Here is a 21661-nt window from a genome sequence, read left to right as displayed (position 1 = left end):
TCCCGCAGGGCTCAGTGTTGAGCGTCTCCTTATTTCTAGTGGCCATTAATGGTCTGGCTGTAGCAGTGGGGTCGTCGGTGTCTCCTTCTTTGTATGCCGACGACTTCTGCATCTCATTTAGCTCCACGACTACGGGAGTCGCCGACCGCAGGCTGCAAGTCGCCGTTCGCAAGGCAGCATCATGGGCTCTGACTCATGGTTTTCAGTTCTCTGCAGCCAAGACTCGAGTTATGCACTTCTGCAGGCATCGGACGGTCCACCCTCATCCTGAACTTTACCTCGGCGGCCACCTGCTTGAAGTGGTGGACACTTGCCGCTTCTTGGGACTCGTGTTTGATGCCCGGCTCACATGGGTTCCTCATGTTACTCAGCTGAAGCAAAAATGCTGGCGGCACCTCAACGCCCTCCGCTGCCTTAGCCACACGTCTTGGGGTGCAGATCGCTGCACGCTGCTGCGATTGTACAGAGCCCTTGTGCAGTCCTGGCTTGATTATGGGTGCCTGGCCTATGGGTCTGCATCACCCTCAGTGTTGAAGTTGTTAGACCCCATACACCACTGTGGGGTTCGGCTTGCAACTGGCGCTTTTCGCACCAGCCCCGTGGATAGTCTACTGGTGGAGGCCGGGTTTCCCCCGCTGCGGATTCGCCGCCATCGACTGCTCGCCGGCTATGCTGTCCACGTGCATTGCTCGCCAGACCATCCCAATCATCGTCTGCTTTTCCCTGCCATGGTCCTCCATCTGCCCGAACGGCGACCTAGGTCTGGGCTTTCAGTAGCTGTCCGTGTCCAGTCCCTGCTGTCAGAACTGGGGTCGTTCCCTCTTCTGCCTCCCTTCCAGGTCCGTACACCTACGCCTCCCTGGTGTTTGTCCCGGCCGTCCGTCCGTCTGGATTTGGCACAGGGACCTAAGGACTAGGTTCCGCCTGTGGCCCTCCGTCGCCGTTTTCTTGCGCTCCTCGAATCATTTCCGGGCTGTGAGCCTGTCTACACTGATGGTTCCCTGGTTGATGGTCGCACTGCCTACGCTTTTGCTCACGCTGCCCATGTTGAGCAACGCTCCTTGCCGGCTGGCTGCAGTATTTTTACTGCAGAGCTGGTGGCCATCTTGCGCGCTCTTGAGCATATGCGTTTCTGCTCAGGTAGGTCCGTCGTCATCTGCAGTGACTCCCTGAGCAGCCTTCAGGCCATCGACCGCTGCTATCCCTCTTCTCATCTGGTGTCCTCTATTCAGGAGTCTGTTTCCACCATTGCCCTCTCTGGTCGTTCGGTGGTCTTGGTTTGGACGCCAGGTCACGTTGGCATCCCGGGGAACGAACGTGTTGACAGGCTGGCCAAAGGGGCGATCGACACCCCAGCTTTGGAGATCGGCCTCACAGCTCGCGACCTGCAGCTGGTGTTGCGCCGTAAGGTGCTTGGGGCGTGGTCTGCTGAGTGGCGAGGCATGACTGCCCAGAATAAACTGCGGGCTGTCAAGGAGACGACCGATGTGTGGCGCTCCTCCCTGCGGTCTTCTCGCAGGGACTCTGTCATCCTGTGTCGGCTCTGCATCAGCCATACATACCTGACGCACGGCCATCTTTTACGTCAGGAGGATCCCCCCCTGTGTCGGTGTGGGTCCCGGCTGACGGTCGCCCACGTTTTATTGGAGTGTCCCCGACTGCGCACCCTTCGGCAGTCTTTTAATTTCCCGGGCACCTTGCCTTTGATTTTATGCGACGATGCCTCCATGGCTGACAATGTTTTACATTTTATCCGTGCTAGTCCTTTTTATGGATCCATTTAGGGGGGGGGTCCTGCACTTTTCCGTTTCTGTGTCTTTTGTCCTCGCGTCTCTCCATATTTGTTGCTGTTTTGGTGTCTCATCGGATGGTTGACTCTTTCCCTTGTTTGTTGTCGTGGTCAGTCAACCAGTCTCCGGCCATCTTCTTTTCTTCTATTTCTTTCTGCCTGGTGTTCGTCTGTACTCTTCTTTTCTGTAATGTTCGTTGCCTAATTTGTGTTCTTTAGCACCTGAGGGGGGGGGGGGGGGGGCAGTCTCCTTCCCCTTGGGGTTTTATCTGCTCTGCGACTTTGTCTCGCTTGTTTTTGGAATGGGGGACTGATGACCTTAGCTGTTTAGTCCCCCTTAAACATCCCAACAACAACAACAACAACTATCCTTCATGTCCTGCCAGGATAAAATGATAAAATTGTGGGTGTGTCTCAACACTTCACCCCATGAATTCACTGGCATGACAATAACTCTTCAGTCTAAAAAGTTGAGAGACTAGGTTCACAAAAAATAGAGAAAGGTTAAGATGATGGTTTTCATGTTTAAGGTGTTCTGCATACACTCCCACCACTTGAGTACAATGCACAGAATGTTCATAGAACTGTGTGCAACAATAATAAAAGTCCTTTGGGATGTTGTTCAACTCATGCATCACATTGGCAACATTGTCAATTATGTCATCAAAGCATTGACACTTCATTTGAATTGCTGTGGTTTGTCATCTTTTACTAGATTAATATTGATAACTTCAGGTCTCATCACCCATGAAGATTTTTTCCAGAGAAGTACTATCTGTGCTTTGCATTTCAATAAGTTGACGCAGGCTCTACATGTCATTGTTTTTGTTCTGGAGTCAGGATGTGTGGAACAAACTTTGTACACACTATTCTCTTCTTCAAAACATTCTGGAGAATGTCTTGAACATTTGATTTAGAGATGTTGCTCTTTCTGATTTGTGACACAACAATGTTGACACACTATGGCTATGACTAAGGTATGACTTGACGCACAAACTAAGGCATAGCTACTAGCATCACATGGCAATATAAACTTCTTCTGGAATGTTGAAGAGCAAGGATGGAAATGAAGCTTATTTTTAAGGGGTATAAGAAAGCCACTAAATTGCATGTAATACATTGGTGTACAACATGCAGCAAATGTGAGCAAGTGTTTGTTTAATGTGCATGATCAGTTAACGTTTTGAAGCATTTTCCATACAAGCAGCAACAGAAATACCTAATGCCACATATCTATTACTTAACAGTGCCTGTTCACAAGTGACTGGTCAAATGCACCTCTTTTGTTTACTGTTGTTAGTTCAAGGTTTCACCATAGTTACTGCACTGATGTCACTTATATGCCAGGGAAAAAAAGTCTCGGAACTTTTTGAACAGATAGTGCATATCACCAATCTTTTAGTCTGTTTATACAGTTTCCTGTTATGGGCGCTGAACTGTGTTTGTGTCAGGGACAGTGTCCTGCACTTTTTGGTATTTGTTTGCTGAAATTCCAAATGCTCTGCTATGTACACTTTATGTGTCGAGCTGATTGCATTACCATGAGTTTTTCTGGGACAATGTGTAACTTCAGTGTCAAATGCACTAAGATGTAATGTCCATCGGGTAAGGCAGATAGTTGGATTCTTCAGATCAATAAACCATTTTAATTTGCCCGATCTGTTAATGTTTTGTAGCATTTTCCATACAAGTAGCAACAGTAGTACATTTCATTTAGATGTAATGTCCATCGGGTAAGGCAGATAGTTGGATCCTTCAGATCAATAAACCATTTTAATGTGCATGATCAGTTAACGTTTTGAAGCATTTTCCATTCAAGTAGCTACAGAAGTACCTAATGCCACATATCAGGATTGGCATTGCTGTATAGTGGAATAGTTCCTCTCAGTCTTGGTTAATTGAATAGAAGCTTAGGCTATAGGGCACACTGTTCCATCCACCTCTTGACTTGACGCACAATCTAAGGCATAGCTACTAGAATCATATGGCAATATAAACTTCTTCTGGAATGTTGAAGAGCAAGGATGGAACTGAAGCTTATCTTTCAGGGGTTTAAGAAAGCCACTAAATTGCATGTAATACATTGGTGTACAACATGCAGCAAATGTGAGCATTATTCTTTCTTCCATAGTAAAAAACTCTCCACTTTCAACTATGTAGAGGAAAGTTGTGTACATTGAGAACAGGAACATTTATTGGAAATGAAGAGGATAAGAAAATTTGTCTCCATGCAGATAACAACAGAATAATAATATTAAAAACTAAAACTACAGAGTTCAATAGTATCTCTTCTTAGGCACAGAATAAGCGCGCATGTCAGAGTCCCAGCACAGGCGATCATGTGAACTTCTTTGATGTAACTTGGCAATCAACCTGATCATGCTGCGGAACATGTGATCTTCACTGTTGCCACATCAGCCTCCCCAGTAGAAGCAGAGTGTCGTCTCCTTCCATCAGCCCTGATGCCATTGAGAAATCTTGATGGAAAATTGAAGTGCCGGCCCGACTGTGTTTGTCTTGGCAGCTGAGGCACCAGCAGTTCATCAGATAGTGATTTGATCGTAAAAGGAGGGAAAGGCAGTTGTCTGCTCGTAGAAGGTGGGGGTGTATCAAAAGAGTCAGCAAACACAAATGTGGGCTTGACACAATTGTTGGAGACTGTGCTGCATTTGTACTGTAGCAGGATGTCCATTGTTTTATCAATATGGGTGAGAACATGATGAGGTCCGGTATATGGCAGTGTGAGAGGTGCTTCAACCCCATCTTGTTGAAGCATGATGTGTGTGCTGTTTGTTAATTCTTTATGCACAAATGAGGGACCTGAACCATGTCATGGCACCAGTCAATGCCGCATTTCAGCAATGTATTCTCTGAGTCAAGTTATTAATTTGGGTTGACGTAAAAGGTCTGCCAACAATGCTCTTGACTCAACAATTTTCCCTGGTAGACAGAGTGTCTCTCCATAAACAAGCTCTGCCAGTAAGGCATCCAGATCTGGCTTGTGTACAGTTTGTAGGCCAAGAAGTACGAGTGGTAAGGCCGTGCCCCGATTCGTATCATAGCACGTTAGCGCTGCTTTCAAGGAGCTGTGCCAGCATTCCATCATCCCGTTGCTGGCTGGGTGTTAGCTTGTGGTCAGATGGTGTGTAGCATCACATAATTTGCCTGTCCGTGTGAAAAGTTCAGATTCAAACTGAAACCCTGTATCAAATTTTGCATCCCATTGCGCCATAAATGCTGCTGCCAGTGTATGAGCAGAAGTAGTGGTTCAGGACAATGCATGAATCTATCAATAATTGTTAATGGGTATCGCCATCCTTCTAACAGTGGCAGGAGTCCGACAACGTGTAGGTGAATGTGGGCAAATCTCTCAGTGATCTTCAGAAAGTTGCCAATGGGTGCATACACATGCCATGTAATCTTGCTTTGTTGGCATGATATGCAAGAGCGGGTCCACTGCCAACAACCATTTTGGATAGCTTGCCAAATGTAGTGGGAGGCACTGAGTTTCACTGATGCTCTGATGCCTGGGTGGCAGGGGTTGTGTACGCCATAGAAAATCAACTTGCCCATAGTCCTGCTGGCATGTATGGGTAGTTTCTTCCAGTGAAAGTGTTGCAATAGGGTTGCGTGTTTGCTTCAGGTACATTGACAAGTTTCAGTTGTAGACCAGTCTGTGTATCATGCAGAAGTTTGCAGAGCTCCTGATCCATCTGTTACACATCGCATAAGTGTGAAAGGCTGTGACCAGCCAAACTGAGACAAGCAGTCAGCCACCATGTTATTGAGGCCTGAGATGACGTGTTGTATGTCAGTCCAGAGTTGCACTACATATTCCAGCTAGCTAAATTGCCTTGGTGAACACTTGTTGTTGTTTTGCAGGAAGGCATATGTGAGTGGCTTGTGATCAGTGTACATGGTAAAGGTTCTTGCTTCCAGTTGGGTGCAGAAGTACTTTACTGCTGCATACATGGCTAATGACTCACGATCGTATGCTCTCCATCTTTGCTGCGCTGGTGTCAGTTTACATGAAAAGAAGGCAAGGGATTGTCATGTGTCACCAATACATTTCTGAAGTGCCACTCCAATTGCTGTTTGACTGGCATCTGCAACTAATGCCAGGGGCGCATCTGTGGTAGGGTGTGCAGGGAGTGCAGCATCCGCAAGAGTCTTCTAGATGCCTCACATGCATCGATCATTGTTGGGGTCCACTGCAGTAATGCTTTGCCCTACACCTTGGGACAGTCATGAGTGGTTCCTGCACTTCAGTGGCATGTGGCAGATGGCATTAATAAAAATTGAGCATGCCAAGGAATCTGCACAACTCTTTTGCTGTAGCTGGTCATTTGATGTTTAATAGGGCCTCAACTTTTTCTGATAGTGGGCACAAGCTTTATGATGAAATGCCATGTCCCAAGAAAGTCACCTCTGACTTATCAAATACAAACTTTGACATGTTTAGGACAATGCCGTAAGTATCAAGACATTTGAAAACCTGAGTAAAGAGCCACTGGTGTAATTCTGGCATTTCTGAGAAAATGAGGACATCATTGAGGTAAGCAAAGCAATGTAGCAATCCTCTTAGTACAGAATCGATGAATGTCCGCTAGGTTTGTGCTGTGTTCCTAAGACCAAAGGTCATAAACAGGCTCTCAAATAAACAGAAAGGTGTAATTATTGCCATCATGGGAATTTCTTTCTACCTGCTGCGGGGCCCTGAGGGGTCTGGTAAGTGTTGGGAACTGGTCGAGTAGCTTGGTGAACTCACCTGCCACTGCTTGGATGAGCTTGACATTGCAGTTGGCCGTGCGACATCAATATCCGATCTCTCCAAATGCCATAGCTTCCCACACAGTAACAAAGTCCAGAACACCAAGATACAAAACACACAAAGTAGAAATAAAACGTGAACTCAGAAATATATGGAATCAGGTGACAGAGACTGAATAAGCCTGCCCTTTCACACTTGAAGAAATCGAATCAGTGCTCAAGAGTATTACACCAGGAAAAGTGCCAGGATTTGATGACATCAGCCCCGAATTCCTAATGAACTGTGGTAAACATGCAAAGCTCTGCCTGGCCATATTCTTCACTGACATCCTCCTGACTAGTAATCTACCCAGAGAGTTCAAACAAAAAAGATAATGGCCATCCTAAAACCAGGGAAAGCAGCAAACTTTTATGAGAGCTACAGGTCTCTTGCACTATTATCAGTAATGTACAAGTTCCTTGAAAGGGCTCACGTACATCAAAATTTCTCAGAAAATATTTGGTGGAATACCAATCAAACAGGCAGGTTTCAGACCAAAACGAAGCAGTGCTGACCAAGTTCTCTCGCTTACAACTTGTATTGAAGTGGGATTTCAAAGAAAGCTTAAAACTTCTGCTGCATTCATTGATGTATCAGCCACCTAAAACACTGTCTGGTGAGTAGGCATGATCTACAAATTACTTCGTGTAAAGCCAACGGCTCATTTGCTAAATGACATACTGAATGGCAGAACATTTCAGGTTATCACAGGGACCAATGTAAGTTCACCAAGAAAACTCAAGAGTGGCCTGCCACAAGGATTGGTACTTGCACCACTCCTATTCAACCTCTATATTGCTAACATGCCAGAGACGAGATCTCAAAAGCACAACTATGCTGGTGACTGGATACCTGCAACAAGATGTAACTCATTTGAAGAATCAGAGGAGGTCCTTACAGCTGACCTGGAGAAGTTGGGACGGTACTACCAAAAATGGTGCTCCAAGGAAATGACAACAAAACAGCCGTTACATGCTTTCATCTGAACAACAAATTTGCCAAAAGGGAGCTTAGAATACAGTTTGAGAACATAGGATTTACTCATAATAAAACATCAAAATATCTGGGTGTGATACTCGATATAACTCTCACATTTGAAGAGCGCGTAACAAAAATTGCAGAGAAATTAAAATCAAGCAACAATATTATAGAAAACTCTGTGGAACAACATGGGGAGCATCAGCCTCTGTCCTACACTCATCCGCTCTGAACCTTGTCTTCTCAAGTGCTGAATACTGTGTGCCAGTGTGGCTTAACAGTCCTCACACTCATAAAATTGAAGCTCAACTCAATAACACAATGAGAATGATTGCAGGAGTCATCAGATCTACTCCTGCCGAATGGCTCCCAGTACTGAGTTATATACCACCACCAAATTTGCATCATATAAACGCACTCACCCCCCCCCCCCCCCCCCCCCCCCCCATGAACCATGGACCTTGCCGTTGGTGGGGAGGCTTGCGTGCCTCAGCGATACAGATAGCCATACCGTAGGTACAACCACAACGGAGGGGTATCTGTTGAGAGGCCAGACAAACGTGTGGTTCCTGAAGAGGGGCAGCAGCCTTTTCAGTAGTTGGAAGGGCAACAGTCTGGATGATTGACTGATCTGGCCTTGTAACAATAACCAAAATGGCCTTGCTGTGCTGGTACTGCGAACGGCTGAAAGCAAGGGGAAACTACGGCCGTAATTTTTCCCGAGGGCATGCAGCTTTACTGTATGATTAAATGATGATGGCGTCCTCTTGGGTAAAATATTCCGGAGGTAAAATAGTCCCCCATTCGGATCTCCGGGTGGGGACTACTCAAGAGGATGTCGTTATCAGGAGAAAGAAAACTGGCGTTCTACGGATCGGAGTGTGGAATGTCAGATCCCTTAATCGGGCAGGTAGGTTAGAAAATTTAAAAAGGGAAATGGATAAGTTAAAGTTAGATATAGTGGGAATTAGTGAAGTTCGGTGGAAGGAGGAACAAGACTTCTGGTCAGGTGACTACAGGGTTATAAACACAAAGTCAAATAGGGGGAATGCAGGAGTAGGTTTAATAATGAATAGGAAAATAGGAATGCGGGTAAGCTACTACAAACAGCATAGTGAATGCATTATTGTGGCCAAGATAGATACGAAGCCCACACCTACTACAGTAGTACAAGTTTATATGCCCACTAGCTCTGCAGATGACGAAGAAATTGAAGAAATGTATGATGAAATAAAAGAAATTATTCAGATAGTGAAGGGAGACGAAAATTTAATAGTCATGGGTTACTGGAATTTGAGTGTAGGAAAAGGGAGAGAAGGAAACGTAGTAGGTGAATATGGATTGGGGCTAAGAAATGAAAGAGGAAGCCGCCTGATAGAATTTTGCACAGAGCACAACTTAATCATAGCTAACACTTGGTTTAAGAATCATGATAGAAGGTTGTATACATGGAAGAACCCTGGAGATACTAAAAGGTATCAGATAGATTATATAATGGTAAGACAGAGATTTAGGAACCAGGTTTTAAATTGTAAGACATTTCCAGGGGCAGATGTGGACTCTGACCACAATCTATTGGTTATGACCTGTAGATTAAAACTGAAGAAACTGCAAAAAGGTGGGAATTTAAGGAGATGGGACCTGGATAAACTGAAAGAACCAGAGGTTGTACAGAGTTTCAGGGAGAGCATAAGGGAACAATTGAAAGGAATGGGGGAAAGAAATACAGTAGAAGAAGAATGGGTAGCTCTGAGGGATGAAGTAGTGAAGGCAGCAGAGGATCAAGTAGGTAAAAAGAAGAGGGTTAGTAGAAATCCTTGGGTAACAGAAGAAATATTGAATTTAATTGATGAAAGGAGAAAATATAAAAATGCAGTAAATGAAGCAGGCAGAAAGGAATACAAACGTCTCAAAAATGAGATCGACAGGAAGTGCAAAATGGCTAAGCAGGGATGGCTAGAGGACAAATGTAAGGATGTAGAGGCTTATATCTCACTAGGGGTAAGATAGATACTGCCTACAGGAAAATTAAAGAGACCTTTGGAGGTAAGAGAACCACATGTATGAACATCAAGAGCTCAGATGGAAACCCAGTTCTAAGCAAAGAGGGGAAAGCAGAAAGGTGGAAGGAGTATATAGAGGGTCTATACAAGAGCGATGCACTTGAGGACAATATTATGGAAATGGAAGAGGATGTAGATGAAGATGAAATGGGAGATACGATACTGCGTGAAGAGTTTGACAGAGCCCTGAAAGACCTGAGTCGAAACAAGGCCCCCGGACTAGACAACATTCCATTGGAACTACTGACGGCCTTGGGAGAGCCAGTCCTGACAAAACTCTACCACCTGGTGAGCAAGATGTATGAAACAGGCGAAATACCCTCAGACTTCAAGAAGAATATAATAATTCCAATCCCAAAGAAAGCAGGTGTTGACAGATGTGAAAATTACCGAACAATCAGTTTAATAAGCCACAGCTGCAAAGTACTAACACGAATTCTTTACAGACGAATGGAAAAACTAGTAGAAGCCGACCTCGGGGAAGATCAGTTTGGATTCCGTAGAAATACTGGAACACGTGAGGCAATACTGACCCTTCGACTTATCTTAGAAGAAAGATTAAGGAAAGGCAAACCTACATTTCTAGCATTTGTAGACTTAGAGAAAGCTTTTGATAATGTTGACTGGAATACTCTCTTTCAAATTCTAAAGGTGGCAGGGGTAAAATACAGGGAGCGAAAGGCTATTTACAACTTGTACAGAAACCAGATGGCAGTTATAAGAGTTGAGGGACATGAAAGGGAAGCAGTGGTTGGGAAGGGAGTGAGACAGGGTTGTAGCCTCTCCCCGATGTTATTCAGTCTCTATATTGAGCAAGCAGTAAAGGAAACAAAAGAAAAGTTTGGAGTAGGTATTAAAATCCATGGAGAAGAAATAAAAACTTTGAGGTTCGCCGATGACATTGTAATTCTGTCAGAGACAGCAAAGGACTTGGAAGAGCAGTTGAACGGAATGGATGGTGTTTTGAAGGGAGGATATAAGATGAACATCAACAAAAGCAAAACGAGGATAATGGAATGTAGTCGAATTAAGTCGGGTGAGTCTGAGGGTATTAGATTAGGAAATGAGACACTTAAAGTAGTAAAGGAGTTTTGCTATTTGGGGAGCAAAATAACTGATGATGGACGAAGTAGAGAGGATATAAAATGTAGACTGGCAATGGCAAGGAAAGCGTTTCTGAAGAAGAAAAATTTGTTAACATCGAGTATAGATTTAAGTGTCAGGAAGTCATTTCTGAAAGTATTTGTATGGAGTTTAGCCATGTATGGAAGTGAAACATGGACGGTAAATAGTTTGGACAAGAAGAGAATAGAAGCTTTTGAAATGTGGTGCTACAGAAGAATGCTGAAGATTAGATGGGTAGATCACATAACTAATGAGGAAGTATTCAATAGGATTGGGGAGAAGAGGAGTTTGTGGCACAACTTGACCAGAAGAAGGGATCGGTTGGTAGGACATGTTCTGAGGCATCAAGGGATCACCAATTTAGTATTGGAGGGCAGCGTGGAGGGTAAAAATCATAGGGGGAGACCAAGAGATGAATACACTAAGCAGATTCAGAAGGATGTAGGTTGCAGTAGGTACTGGGAGATGAAGAAGCTTGCACAGGATAGAGTAGCATGGAGAGCTGCATCAAACCAGTCTCAGGACTGAAGACCACAACAACAACAACAAACGCACTCATGATGAGTACAAGAAGATCTTGAGCAACAAAAACCTACCAATACATGAGGACACTGAATATACCACCCATAGATGCCTTCAATCCAGAAAGCCCCCTATCAAAATGGCAATTAAAGCCACAGAGGAAAAATTCAGTTTGATTCAAGCTAGGCATCAACAGTGGAGCACAAAACAGAGTAATGAAATTTCATGTATTACCCAAAAACCAGAGGTTTTGAGTTACGATGTAAAATCTGGTCAACTCTGAACAGAATACGGCCTCAGCATGGTAGATGTGCCTATTTCCTGCATGAATGTGGCAAGAAATTGACACCCTTCTGTGAATGTTGTGAAATCCTAACAGTAAAACACATCGTAGAAGAATGCCCTCAGACAGCTTATGAGGGGAAACCTGAAAATTTCCTGACAGCAATTCCAGAAGCAATAGCCTGTTAGATGTTTGTTTATAACTATAATGATTTCAATTTCAACTAATTGTGTCGTAATTTGTGTCTTAATGCCACACACTAAATAAATAAATGCAATTGCTGACAGCCCAGTGACAGCATACTGCAGGCAGGTGTCAACAACATCGGGCAGTGGGTGGTAGTGGGCAAGTAGGTCTGCCCCAATAATCGGTTCTGCTATGTCAATGATGACAAATTTACAAATTATTGCATGATGCAGTTCCAGGTCTTATTCCATATGCTGTGTGCCGTATGTTCAAGTATCGAAATTGTTGGCCACTGTCAGCATGAAGCTGGCAGTTGGGCAATACTTATGAGCCTTATCCCACAGCAGAATATTTAAATCTGAGCCGGTATCTACCAAGAATTTGTGTCCTGACTACAGTTGGTGAGATAGAGGTTGGTAGAAGGTCAGACAGGCACAGCAACATCTGCTTGGCACTTAACATTTCAATATTCGCAAAGTGCATTGCACTTATGGGCTTGATCAGTGATGAGTTTACTCAGTTGATTAGACAGAACATCAATTTTACTTATCAAGCCTTCATTTAATTATTGCTCCAGTGCTGTGACTTTTTTGAAAGCTTGTTGCAATCAGGTTTTGTTTTCATTGCGGTGCTGTCACATGGTAACATCGGATCCAGATGGGGGCACAATAGCAGCTTGTATCCTGTCAGCCTTTGTCCAAGGATATCTCGGTTTGAGAGGCAATTATCATTTTCACTTGTTCTAGCAGCCTACTGCTCCATATTGTGTGTAGTAGTGCTTCTGGCATAGTGTGAGCATCCACTTTGCTTCTTAAGTGACATAAGCATTGTGAGGTTTTCTTGTCGCTGATGTCTTCTTGCACAAGTACCTGCCACACTCTCTCCTCTTAAGAGGCAGACACCCAGCATATTAGTTCTGACTTCAGTTCAGAATATGCGCCCCAGTCCAGAGGTGCCATTACTATATCTTGCACTTCTGCTGCGTATCTGTTGTCAAGTTGGCTTACCACACTTACTTACCACCAGGGAAAATTTAGTGGTGCCTGTCATTACACCAGAACATAAAAAATTTACTTTCACTTGCACAAACCAGAGAGTTGTATTAGTAGGCCAGAATAATGGAAGTCACAGAGCCAATCTTGACATGTTATGCATTTCTTCATTTGGCATTTTATTACTGTAAATCAATGTTTTCTCATTGCGAACTACTCGTCTGAGGCACTATCAGGTTGAGGTCACCACTGAAGCTTATCTTATGGGGCTATAAGATAGCTACTAAATTGCGTGTGATACATGGGCAAACAGCATGCAGCAAATGCAAGTGTTATTCTTTGTTCTATATTTAAAAACTCTCCACTCTCAACTACATAAAGGAAAGCTTTGTACGTTGAGAACAGGAACATTGATTGGAAATGAAAAGGATAATAAAACTTGTCACTGTGACAGATAACAACAGAATAATAATATTAAAAATTAAAACCACAGAGCTCAATAGTGTCTCTTCTTAGTCTTGGAATAAGTGCACACTTCAGCACCCCAGGTGGTGAGCTTGTGAACTTTTTTGATGAAACTTTGACAAAATGCATGATCTCCCCCATTGCCACAGGACGACTGGTCAGTAAATCCTTCAATCTCTAAGGCATGTGTCATCCTGTGAAACTTACCTCTTTCTTCAGAATATGTGTGACCAGTCTCACCATTTCCTCAGATTTTGGCACAAATATTCAGTATTAGTTAGCCAGACCTAAAATAGGTGTAACTTGTTTTCTGTATTAGGAATAGGAAATTTCCACAAAGCTTGTACAACCCAGGGATCTGTTTGCCTACCATCCTCATCAAAATAGCTAAATTCCTTTAGGATGAAAGGCATTCCTGCAAACTCATTATTAGCTGTGTTGCTTGTAGTCAACTAAACGTGCCACATAACCACACTATGAGCTTCTGTATGTCCTTGGGAAACACTATACTATCATCCATGTAAACTGTGCACTGTTACTCTTTGTTCTGTATCAAAAAACTCTCCACTCTCAACTACATAAAGGAAAGCATTGTACATTGAGAACAGGAACATTGATTGAAAATGAAGAGGATAATAAAACTTGTCACTGTGACAGATAGTTTCAGATCTTGTAGTGTCCTTTCTGACAGGTTTTGGAATGTTGGCATTGCATTCATCAATCCATATGTCATTTAGCGGTATTGATATTGACCAGATGGAGGCATAAATCTAATCTGGAGTCAGTCCTCTGCTGTTACTTCTAACTGATGATACTGTCTTTTCAAATCCATGTTTGTGAAATATTGGCATTGCCCTAGTTACCAGTATCCAAAATTTCCATAATATCTGGCCCTAGGTGACAGTGCATAATGCCAAACTCAGTATGGTTTTTTGTACATCAGCAGTTCATTCCCTGCTACTTATTCTGGCAGCTTTCTCTTGAATTCTACAGTATATTAAGTAAATTTCTTTAATCTCTCCAGTTTATTCCATAAAAAACTACACTCATCACAAAAAATGCTGACATTAATTGTCAGAATCTATACATCTATATCATTCATAAGCAGTTATATTTTAGAAATAACTGCTGTGTTGAAGTGGGAACACTCCTTTAACCATGCAAAATGGAGTAGTTTAGTGTTTCACCGGATTCAAATAGCATCAGAGCTTGTACTGGCTGCCACTTGGGGAGTGACAAGTGTCGATTGAGCAACATACTTTTAAATCAGCATATTTGATGTCAGCCAAATGATAAGTGCCTGAAAACTGGGTATCTTGTGTCTCCTAGGGACTAGACCTTGTGGCACCATAAAATGTTATACTGTTAGTACCTACCTCAGACCACAAGAAACTACTGCTGTGTAAGCTGCTGTAGGTAGCAACATGTTAAAGAGATGTGTTGACATCATTTACCACGTTGTGTAACAGCAGATAAAAAGGCCACAGGCAGCATACATTCACCATCCAACACTGATTGACAACAACTGGTGAGCAGCCACACAATTCACACTGATATCGCAATGTATACAGAAGCCACAGCCCAACATGTGTAACTCTTCTCAGAGAGGTTAGCATGGATAAAGAAAAATCCCTTCGGATGCTCATAAAGTATGGAGAAAGATTACTTGGTAGTCTAGTGGTTAGCATGCTTGATTAATAATTAGTGAACCCTTGCTTGATTCCCAAAGAATTTGTTACTAAATAGCACACTTTAATCATGACATTAGTCAGAAATCAATAATTTATTATGTAAGAAGCCAGTCTTAAATCAATAGTTGCCTTCTAACAAGAGGGTGGAACAGTGGCTGAAAAGGACTAGGGGAAACTGTCCTTAAAAAGCAGATTAACCAGCAGCATGGTGGTTCAAAAGTCAGCTATTTCAAAAAATAAGGAAACTGTTGCACTGAAGTCATAGAATATAAATCCACTGAAAATGTGGCTTCTAATTGGAAAAATGCCATAATGATCTCCCTATGGGCAAAATATTCAAGATTAGTGCCTCAGTCAGATCTCTGGGAGGGAACTGCTATGAGGGAGGTGACCACAAGGAAAGGGTTCAAGTATCAACAAAAGGGATTGGAAAATGCTAAAATTCTGAATTTGGTAGATAAACTAAAAAATGTGAAAAATATTCAGATACTGAAACTAGACGTAGTCAGAGTCAATAAGTGAAATGGAAACAAAATAAAGCTATCTGATCAGGTGAAATTGAATAGTAGGCCTACCTGCAGCATCTGAAAAAGGTGTAATTAGTGTATGGTTCATTATGAATAAGATGCCGGAGCAGAGAGTGAGTTTCCACGAACAGTTCAGTGACAGAAATATTCTCATCAGAATAAAAACTAAAACCAGTGCCAAAAACTGTAGTTATGGTATGCTTGCTATCATCACAAGCAGAAGATGAAGAAAGAGAATTTTGAAGGAATTGAATAAGTAATTCTTTATACGAGGTGCATCTGAAAAGTTAGGTGAATTGTCTAAGAAAACATAGAAGACAAGGATTACAAACAAAGTACCTTTACTGGCCTCCAGAGTAATCACCATTAGCTACAACACACTTCTGAAATCATTTGTAAAGCATCAGCGAATTCTTCTTTTTGGAATTGCTTCAAGCATTCTGGTCATATGTTGTTGGATATTCACAATGTCTGCTAATGTTCATGAAGAATAGTGCTTCTACTGTCTTTCCTTATCTTCAACTCTTCTGCCCTCATTCTCAGTGACAGCCACTGAGCATACACAAGCACTCATTCGATGAGGTCTGGGATTGTGCATGTTGATCCAAACGTGGCTCATCGTCAGCATTGTCCTTTCCATCTCTTAAGCATTTAAACCACCCAGACATACATTTTTACTTACTGCTTCAACACTGTGTACTTGCAATAATATTCCATGAGTCTTCATCACCATTTTCCCTAATTTGAAGCAAAACTTCATGTTACATAGTGCTAGAGTTTTCTCTCCATTTTGCAAGGACAAGAGTGCGCACAGATGCTTGCAGATGATCGATAGCTGTCTTTGAGAATGAAAGTAGAAGATTTGAAGATAAACAAAGACAGCACAGGCACTGTTGTTCTTGAACTTCAGCAAACAATATCCAACATCATGAGACCATGGTGCTTCAAGCAGCTCCACAACGATCATTTGCTGACAGTTTCCAACAGTTTTACAAATGATGTCAGAAGTGTGTTATCGCTAATGCTGAAGATCAGTAAATATAGTTTGCTTGTAACTGCTGTTTTCTTTATTTTCTGAGACCAGTCATTGGACTTTTCAGATATATCTTGTACAAAGGGAAATGAAATCTACCAATTGTGGAGGGAGGGGGGGGGGGGGTGAAACATTGTAGTAGGGGAAAGAATAGGAGGTATAGTTATAAGAGAACATAGGCTCAGCAGTGGAAATGAGAGAAAAAAATATTCTCTGAGTTCTGCAAAAACTTCCAGCTAATAGTGGCAAGTTCTCTGTTCAAAAGTCAGAAGAGGAGGTATCATAGGCCTACATGAAAAAGGCTAGGCAACACACAATGATATCAGCTGGTGAGACAGAGATTCTGAAATCAGACACTGGATTATAAGGCCTACCTAGGAGGAGCTATAGATTCAGGTCACAAATTAGTGATGATGAAGAGTAGGCTGAAGTGCGAGAGAATTATTAGAGAGAGTCACCATACTAATAGGATACTGAATTATTCAGGAATTATGTGCATTTGAAGTTCTCTGACATTGTAAATACTGTGTTGTATGTAGTTTGGTTAAGGAGGAATAAACATCTTCAAAATGGCTAGTCAGAATAGTTCAACAAATTAGATATGGGAGTGGCCACTGGGTCACTGCAAAGAAATTGGGAGTGATAGGAGAAATATTTCAACTGATTAAAAAAGAAGGAAATATAAATATATTCACGAAGAGAAAGTTATTCAGCAATCAAGTCATTTAGGAATAAAATCAGTAGGCAATGCAAGAAGGCTAAAGCAGAATGGTCACTGAAAAAATTGATGAAATTGAAAAACAAATGCTTGTTTGAATCACTGATTCAGCATATAGGAAAGTAAAAATAACTTCTGGATAATTTAAAAAAAGTAGCATAAGAATGTAAAACAAATTTGACTGTGAAACCTGGAGGAGAAAGTAGGTAGGTGGAAAGAGTACTATCTGTTAACATGATAGACAAAGAAACACTTGTCAGTTTGGAGGGCATAAAGGATGCAGCATTAGAGTCAGAGTTTGACAGAGATCAAGGTCAGGTATATATGAAGAATTGCTTATAATTAACTTAGTAGCTCATGCATCCAAATTATCAGAATAATATACAGAAAAGTAGGATAGAAAATTGAGCTTCTGTTAGATGACAACCGAAAACCAAGAGATACCAGAAAGGTAGTTCTGGCATTATACTTGACTGTGGAAAGAAGACTTGAGAGAAATCAAGATGCTTTCATGAGATATTTTGTGTAGTAGTACATTGGTTACAGTCGTGGCCATGCATTCTCATGCTGGAAAAGTACCGTTAAAGCACTGCCATCAAAGTCAAAACACACGGGCATTGGATTTCGTGAACACAGGATAATACTGTCACTGTTTCATGTATTACTGCAAGCACAGTCATATATCACAAGCAATTACTATCTGTGGCTGCATGGCCAGAAGAGGACTACCTCACCACACAGAAGCATTGAGGCTTTCGTGTCAGTGTCTTGAGATATGAACATGACCTTAATCAGTACCCAAAGAAAATCTGTATTTGTTACTAAAAGCAGCCTGCCTGTATTTTGACACAGTCCACTGCTACAACTGCATCTGTACTCTGCAAGCTGGCATGTGGCATAGGGTGCATATCATTCTTATCTTCCCCTCCTAGTCCATTCATGTATGGCACGTAGAAAAAAAGCCTATCAGTAATCCTTCATATAGACCGAAATTTGTCTAATGTTAGCATTGTGGTCATTATGCAAGATGTATAGCAGAGGAAATAGCACGCTTCTTGACTCATTATGGAACATGAGCTTGTGGAATTTCATTGAGTAAGGTTCTCTGTGATGCACAACACATTTCTTGTAATGTATTCTACTGCAGTTAGTTGACCTTTTGCATGTATTCTCATGCCGACTGAAGAAACCAGTGACGAATCTTGACTCTCCCTTCAGTCTTTTCTATTTGTCCCTCTAACCCAAGGTAAGAGTTCCAGACTGATAGACAGTTCTCAAGAACTGGTCAAATGAGGATCTTGTAAGTTTTCTTCTATTTATGCACATTATACTACATTTATACATGTTTTGATTTAGCAGCAGCTAATACTCGTACTATCTGCGAGTACCTCTGTGTTTTGTAACAAGTTTCTAAAAAGCTCCTTTTACCCAACTCTGTCATCTGCTAGTATCGTAGAGTTACAGTTGTTATCTACCAGGTCATTTAATTACAGCACAGACCGTATCACACTATGTTGCAGTACACCAGATACTACCTTTGCTTCTGACAATGCCTCCCCATTAAGAGCGAAACAGTGAGTTCTGTCTACTAGGAAGTCTTCTATCCAATTGCATATTTGGGGGCATTTTTTTAATTTACTAAGTAACAGTGCAGAACTGTATCAAAGAGTTTCTGGAGGCCAAGAAACTCTGCATCAACCTGAACTCCTATTGCTTTCCGATTCCCAGGACTGAACAGAGTAAGCTGGGTTCACCACAATCATTGCATTTGAAAACAATGTTGATTCCTACATAGAGGTTATTCAGGCTCCAGGGAAGTCATCATATGCAAGCATAGTGGCATTTTCCGTAAATGTATTAGAAAACTATGTCAGCGACTTCGATCTGTGGCTCCGTGTGTCCATCTTGTGACCCTTCTTATGAACTGATTGACCTGTACCTTTCTCCAGTCATGTGATATGCACCATTGTTCCAGTGATGTACTGTAAACTGATACTAGAAGAGGGTCCAGTTACAATGCAAAACTGATGGGCATCCCATCATGTCCTGTGGTCTTTCCTCTAGGTAGTGATTTGTGCTGTTTTTCAGTTATTTCTATATCTGTCCCCATTGTTATATCAAAGGAAAATTCAACTGAGAAAATTAATAAATTGTGTGACATAATTCTTGGCCATTAAATACCTTCAAAGGTGAAATGTGTACTCATATCTCCATCCATCTTTACTACAAGTGGGCCCCTCTCATGCTGTGGTATGAGAGACCTGCTCTTCCTTTTTAACTTCCTCAACCAATCTCTCTCTCCTCCCCAAGGAAGGAACTATTAGTTCTACAAGCTAGGTGGCGCATGTCTTTTAATTTTATGTATGTCTATCAGTAGTACTGCACGTACCATATCCTGAAGGTAAGCACTAGCCAATAATTGTCCCCATAGTTGATTAGTGAAATGAAATTAGTTAAATCCTGAATGAATAGTGTAGAGCCAATAGCAAATACATAAAACAGAAATAATCATCTGCAGTTGAACTGACTAATTTTATTTATATTTTCATTTGTCTTTTCTTTAAATGGCAGATGTGCTCTTCTGCAAAGGATAATACCCCATACACCACAAAAGGCTTGCCTAGTCTGTGCAGAAACTCAAGGGGAACTCAAGAGTTGTCCCAAACTCGACTGTGCAGGCACCTACTGTCATCAGTGCTTCAAAGATCTGAAGAACATTTGCACTATCTGCATGGAACCAATTGAATATGGTGATTTAACAGATGTCAGTGAAGAAAAGTTAGTACATATGTAGTATTTTGTATATATTATTATTGCAAATTTATGTTTGTGAAAGTAGGTATTTTGTTTAATGGAATAAAGTAGCAATCACTAACTCCATGAAATACAAATGTTTTTTAAGCTATGATCCTGTTAGAGATGTCTTTGTTTCCTCTGATCTGAAAACCAGAATGGAAGAAGAAAGATTAAGAGTTCAAGTCTCATCAATGCAGAGGTCATTAGAGGCACAATCGAAGCAGCAGCTCACCCATCCAGTTGCAGGGGAATCTGAACTAATGTTCAGCTTTACATTTTTCTCATTCCAAAGGACCATCCGAGTGGAATATCATGTCAAGAGAAAGAAAATAATTTCTGGGAGCAAATGGATATTAAATCCTGAACTTTCTGCTTGTAAGCTGAAAAATACAACTGGGCAAGTAACCACCTTATATTTTTGAGGTCCGGTTCCATTACATGTCTTCAGTTTACAAATGCGTAAACTTTCGCATGTAATCACATCTGATTTTTAAGATTTGTTGTAGTAACAATGGCTTTACGTTTCACAGCAATTGAAGGGTTAATGTCTACTGAGTTTGTACTTTGTGGAATTTAAAGCTACAAGTGCTACATTTTGCATTTTTAACAAGATTTGTATTAATTTTTCTGTCATCTAAAGTGAGCTGGATTAAGCTTGGACACACAGTTAATTTTCTTAAGAGGTGTTTTTTAGGGCAGTTCTTTATAGCTATTGTGCTGCACTGATCTACATAGCTGCACTCAGATGTGAGACTCTTAATTTTTCTTATTTATACATGTTTCAAAAACTGTGACTTGCACACTACACAATGGAGATATGTGCATTGGCAATTTTAGAAGCTTCACTAAAAGAAATAAAGGGATAAGGGAACAGACTGGAACCTAATGTGTGTCTTTTCATTGTACCTGCCTGCAATTCGGTATGACATCTTTACAGTCAGTAGCAATCAGTCAGGGACTGATGACCTCAGATGTTAAGTCCCATAGTGCTCAGAGCCATTTGAACCATTTCAGCAATCAATCTTTAACTTATATTGCTGATTTTCCAACCTGGAGTTTCCACTGTATGAAAGTAAGTTGTGTGAGACATGTAGTCAGGTAGTAAAAACCGGAAGTTCTTTGCTAGATGCCAAGAGATAAGAAGAACCCACATTAATGACCTGAGAAAATGAGGCTAAATAACATTAAGACATGTGGGAGAAATCTGGGTGCGTATAACTGAATATAAAAAAATATGAAGTTTGATGAAGGTCTTTATTTAGCAATGGATGTCAAGTAACTGATGGTAAAGAAGCAAACATTATGTTCATATTATCCTGGGCAAATAAAGTACCGTCTTTCTATTCAGAACATTGTCAGCCTCATCACATGAATGAAAAAAGAAAATTCTTTTACATACAAAGCTATATATTAAAAGGTGCTAGTCCATAGATAAAAGTACCGTATTTACTCGAATCTAAGCCGCACTCGAATCTAAGCCGCACCTGAAAAATGAGACTCGAAATGAAGGAAAAAAAAATTCCCGAATCTAAGCCGCACCTGAAATTTGAGACTCGAAATTCAAGGGGAGAGAAAAGTTTTAGGCCGCACCTCCAAATCGAAACAAAGTTGGTCCATTGTAATATGAGACACAATTTAGGTCGAATGAATGACGATACAGCTACAGTAGTTTGGTTCGAGTCG

The 21661-nt window shown here is 41.6% G+C and overlaps 1 protein-coding gene across 1 annotated transcript in view; it reads left to right on the top strand.

Moving 5' to 3' along the window:
• Positions 1-21661, top strand: part of LOC126125300 (DC-STAMP domain-containing protein 2) — a 288281-nt gene that overhangs the window by 226941 nt on the left and 39679 nt on the right. The window contains exon 13 of the mRNA XM_049915133.1: positions 19754-19960. Within this exon, the coding sequence (XP_049771090.1) occupies positions 19754-19960 (207 nt within the window). The remainder of the gene's footprint in view (positions 1-19753; positions 19961-21661) is intronic.

This window comes from Schistocerca cancellata, chromosome 1, assembly GCF_023864275.1.
Source record: "Schistocerca cancellata isolate TAMUIC-IGC-003103 chromosome 1, iqSchCanc2.1, whole genome shotgun sequence".
Classification (NCBI taxonomy): Eukaryota; Metazoa; Arthropoda; class Insecta; order Orthoptera; family Acrididae; genus Schistocerca; species Schistocerca cancellata.
The sequence above is the reverse complement of the archived record's forward strand: the minus strand, read 5'-3'. Positions and strand labels throughout refer to the sequence as shown.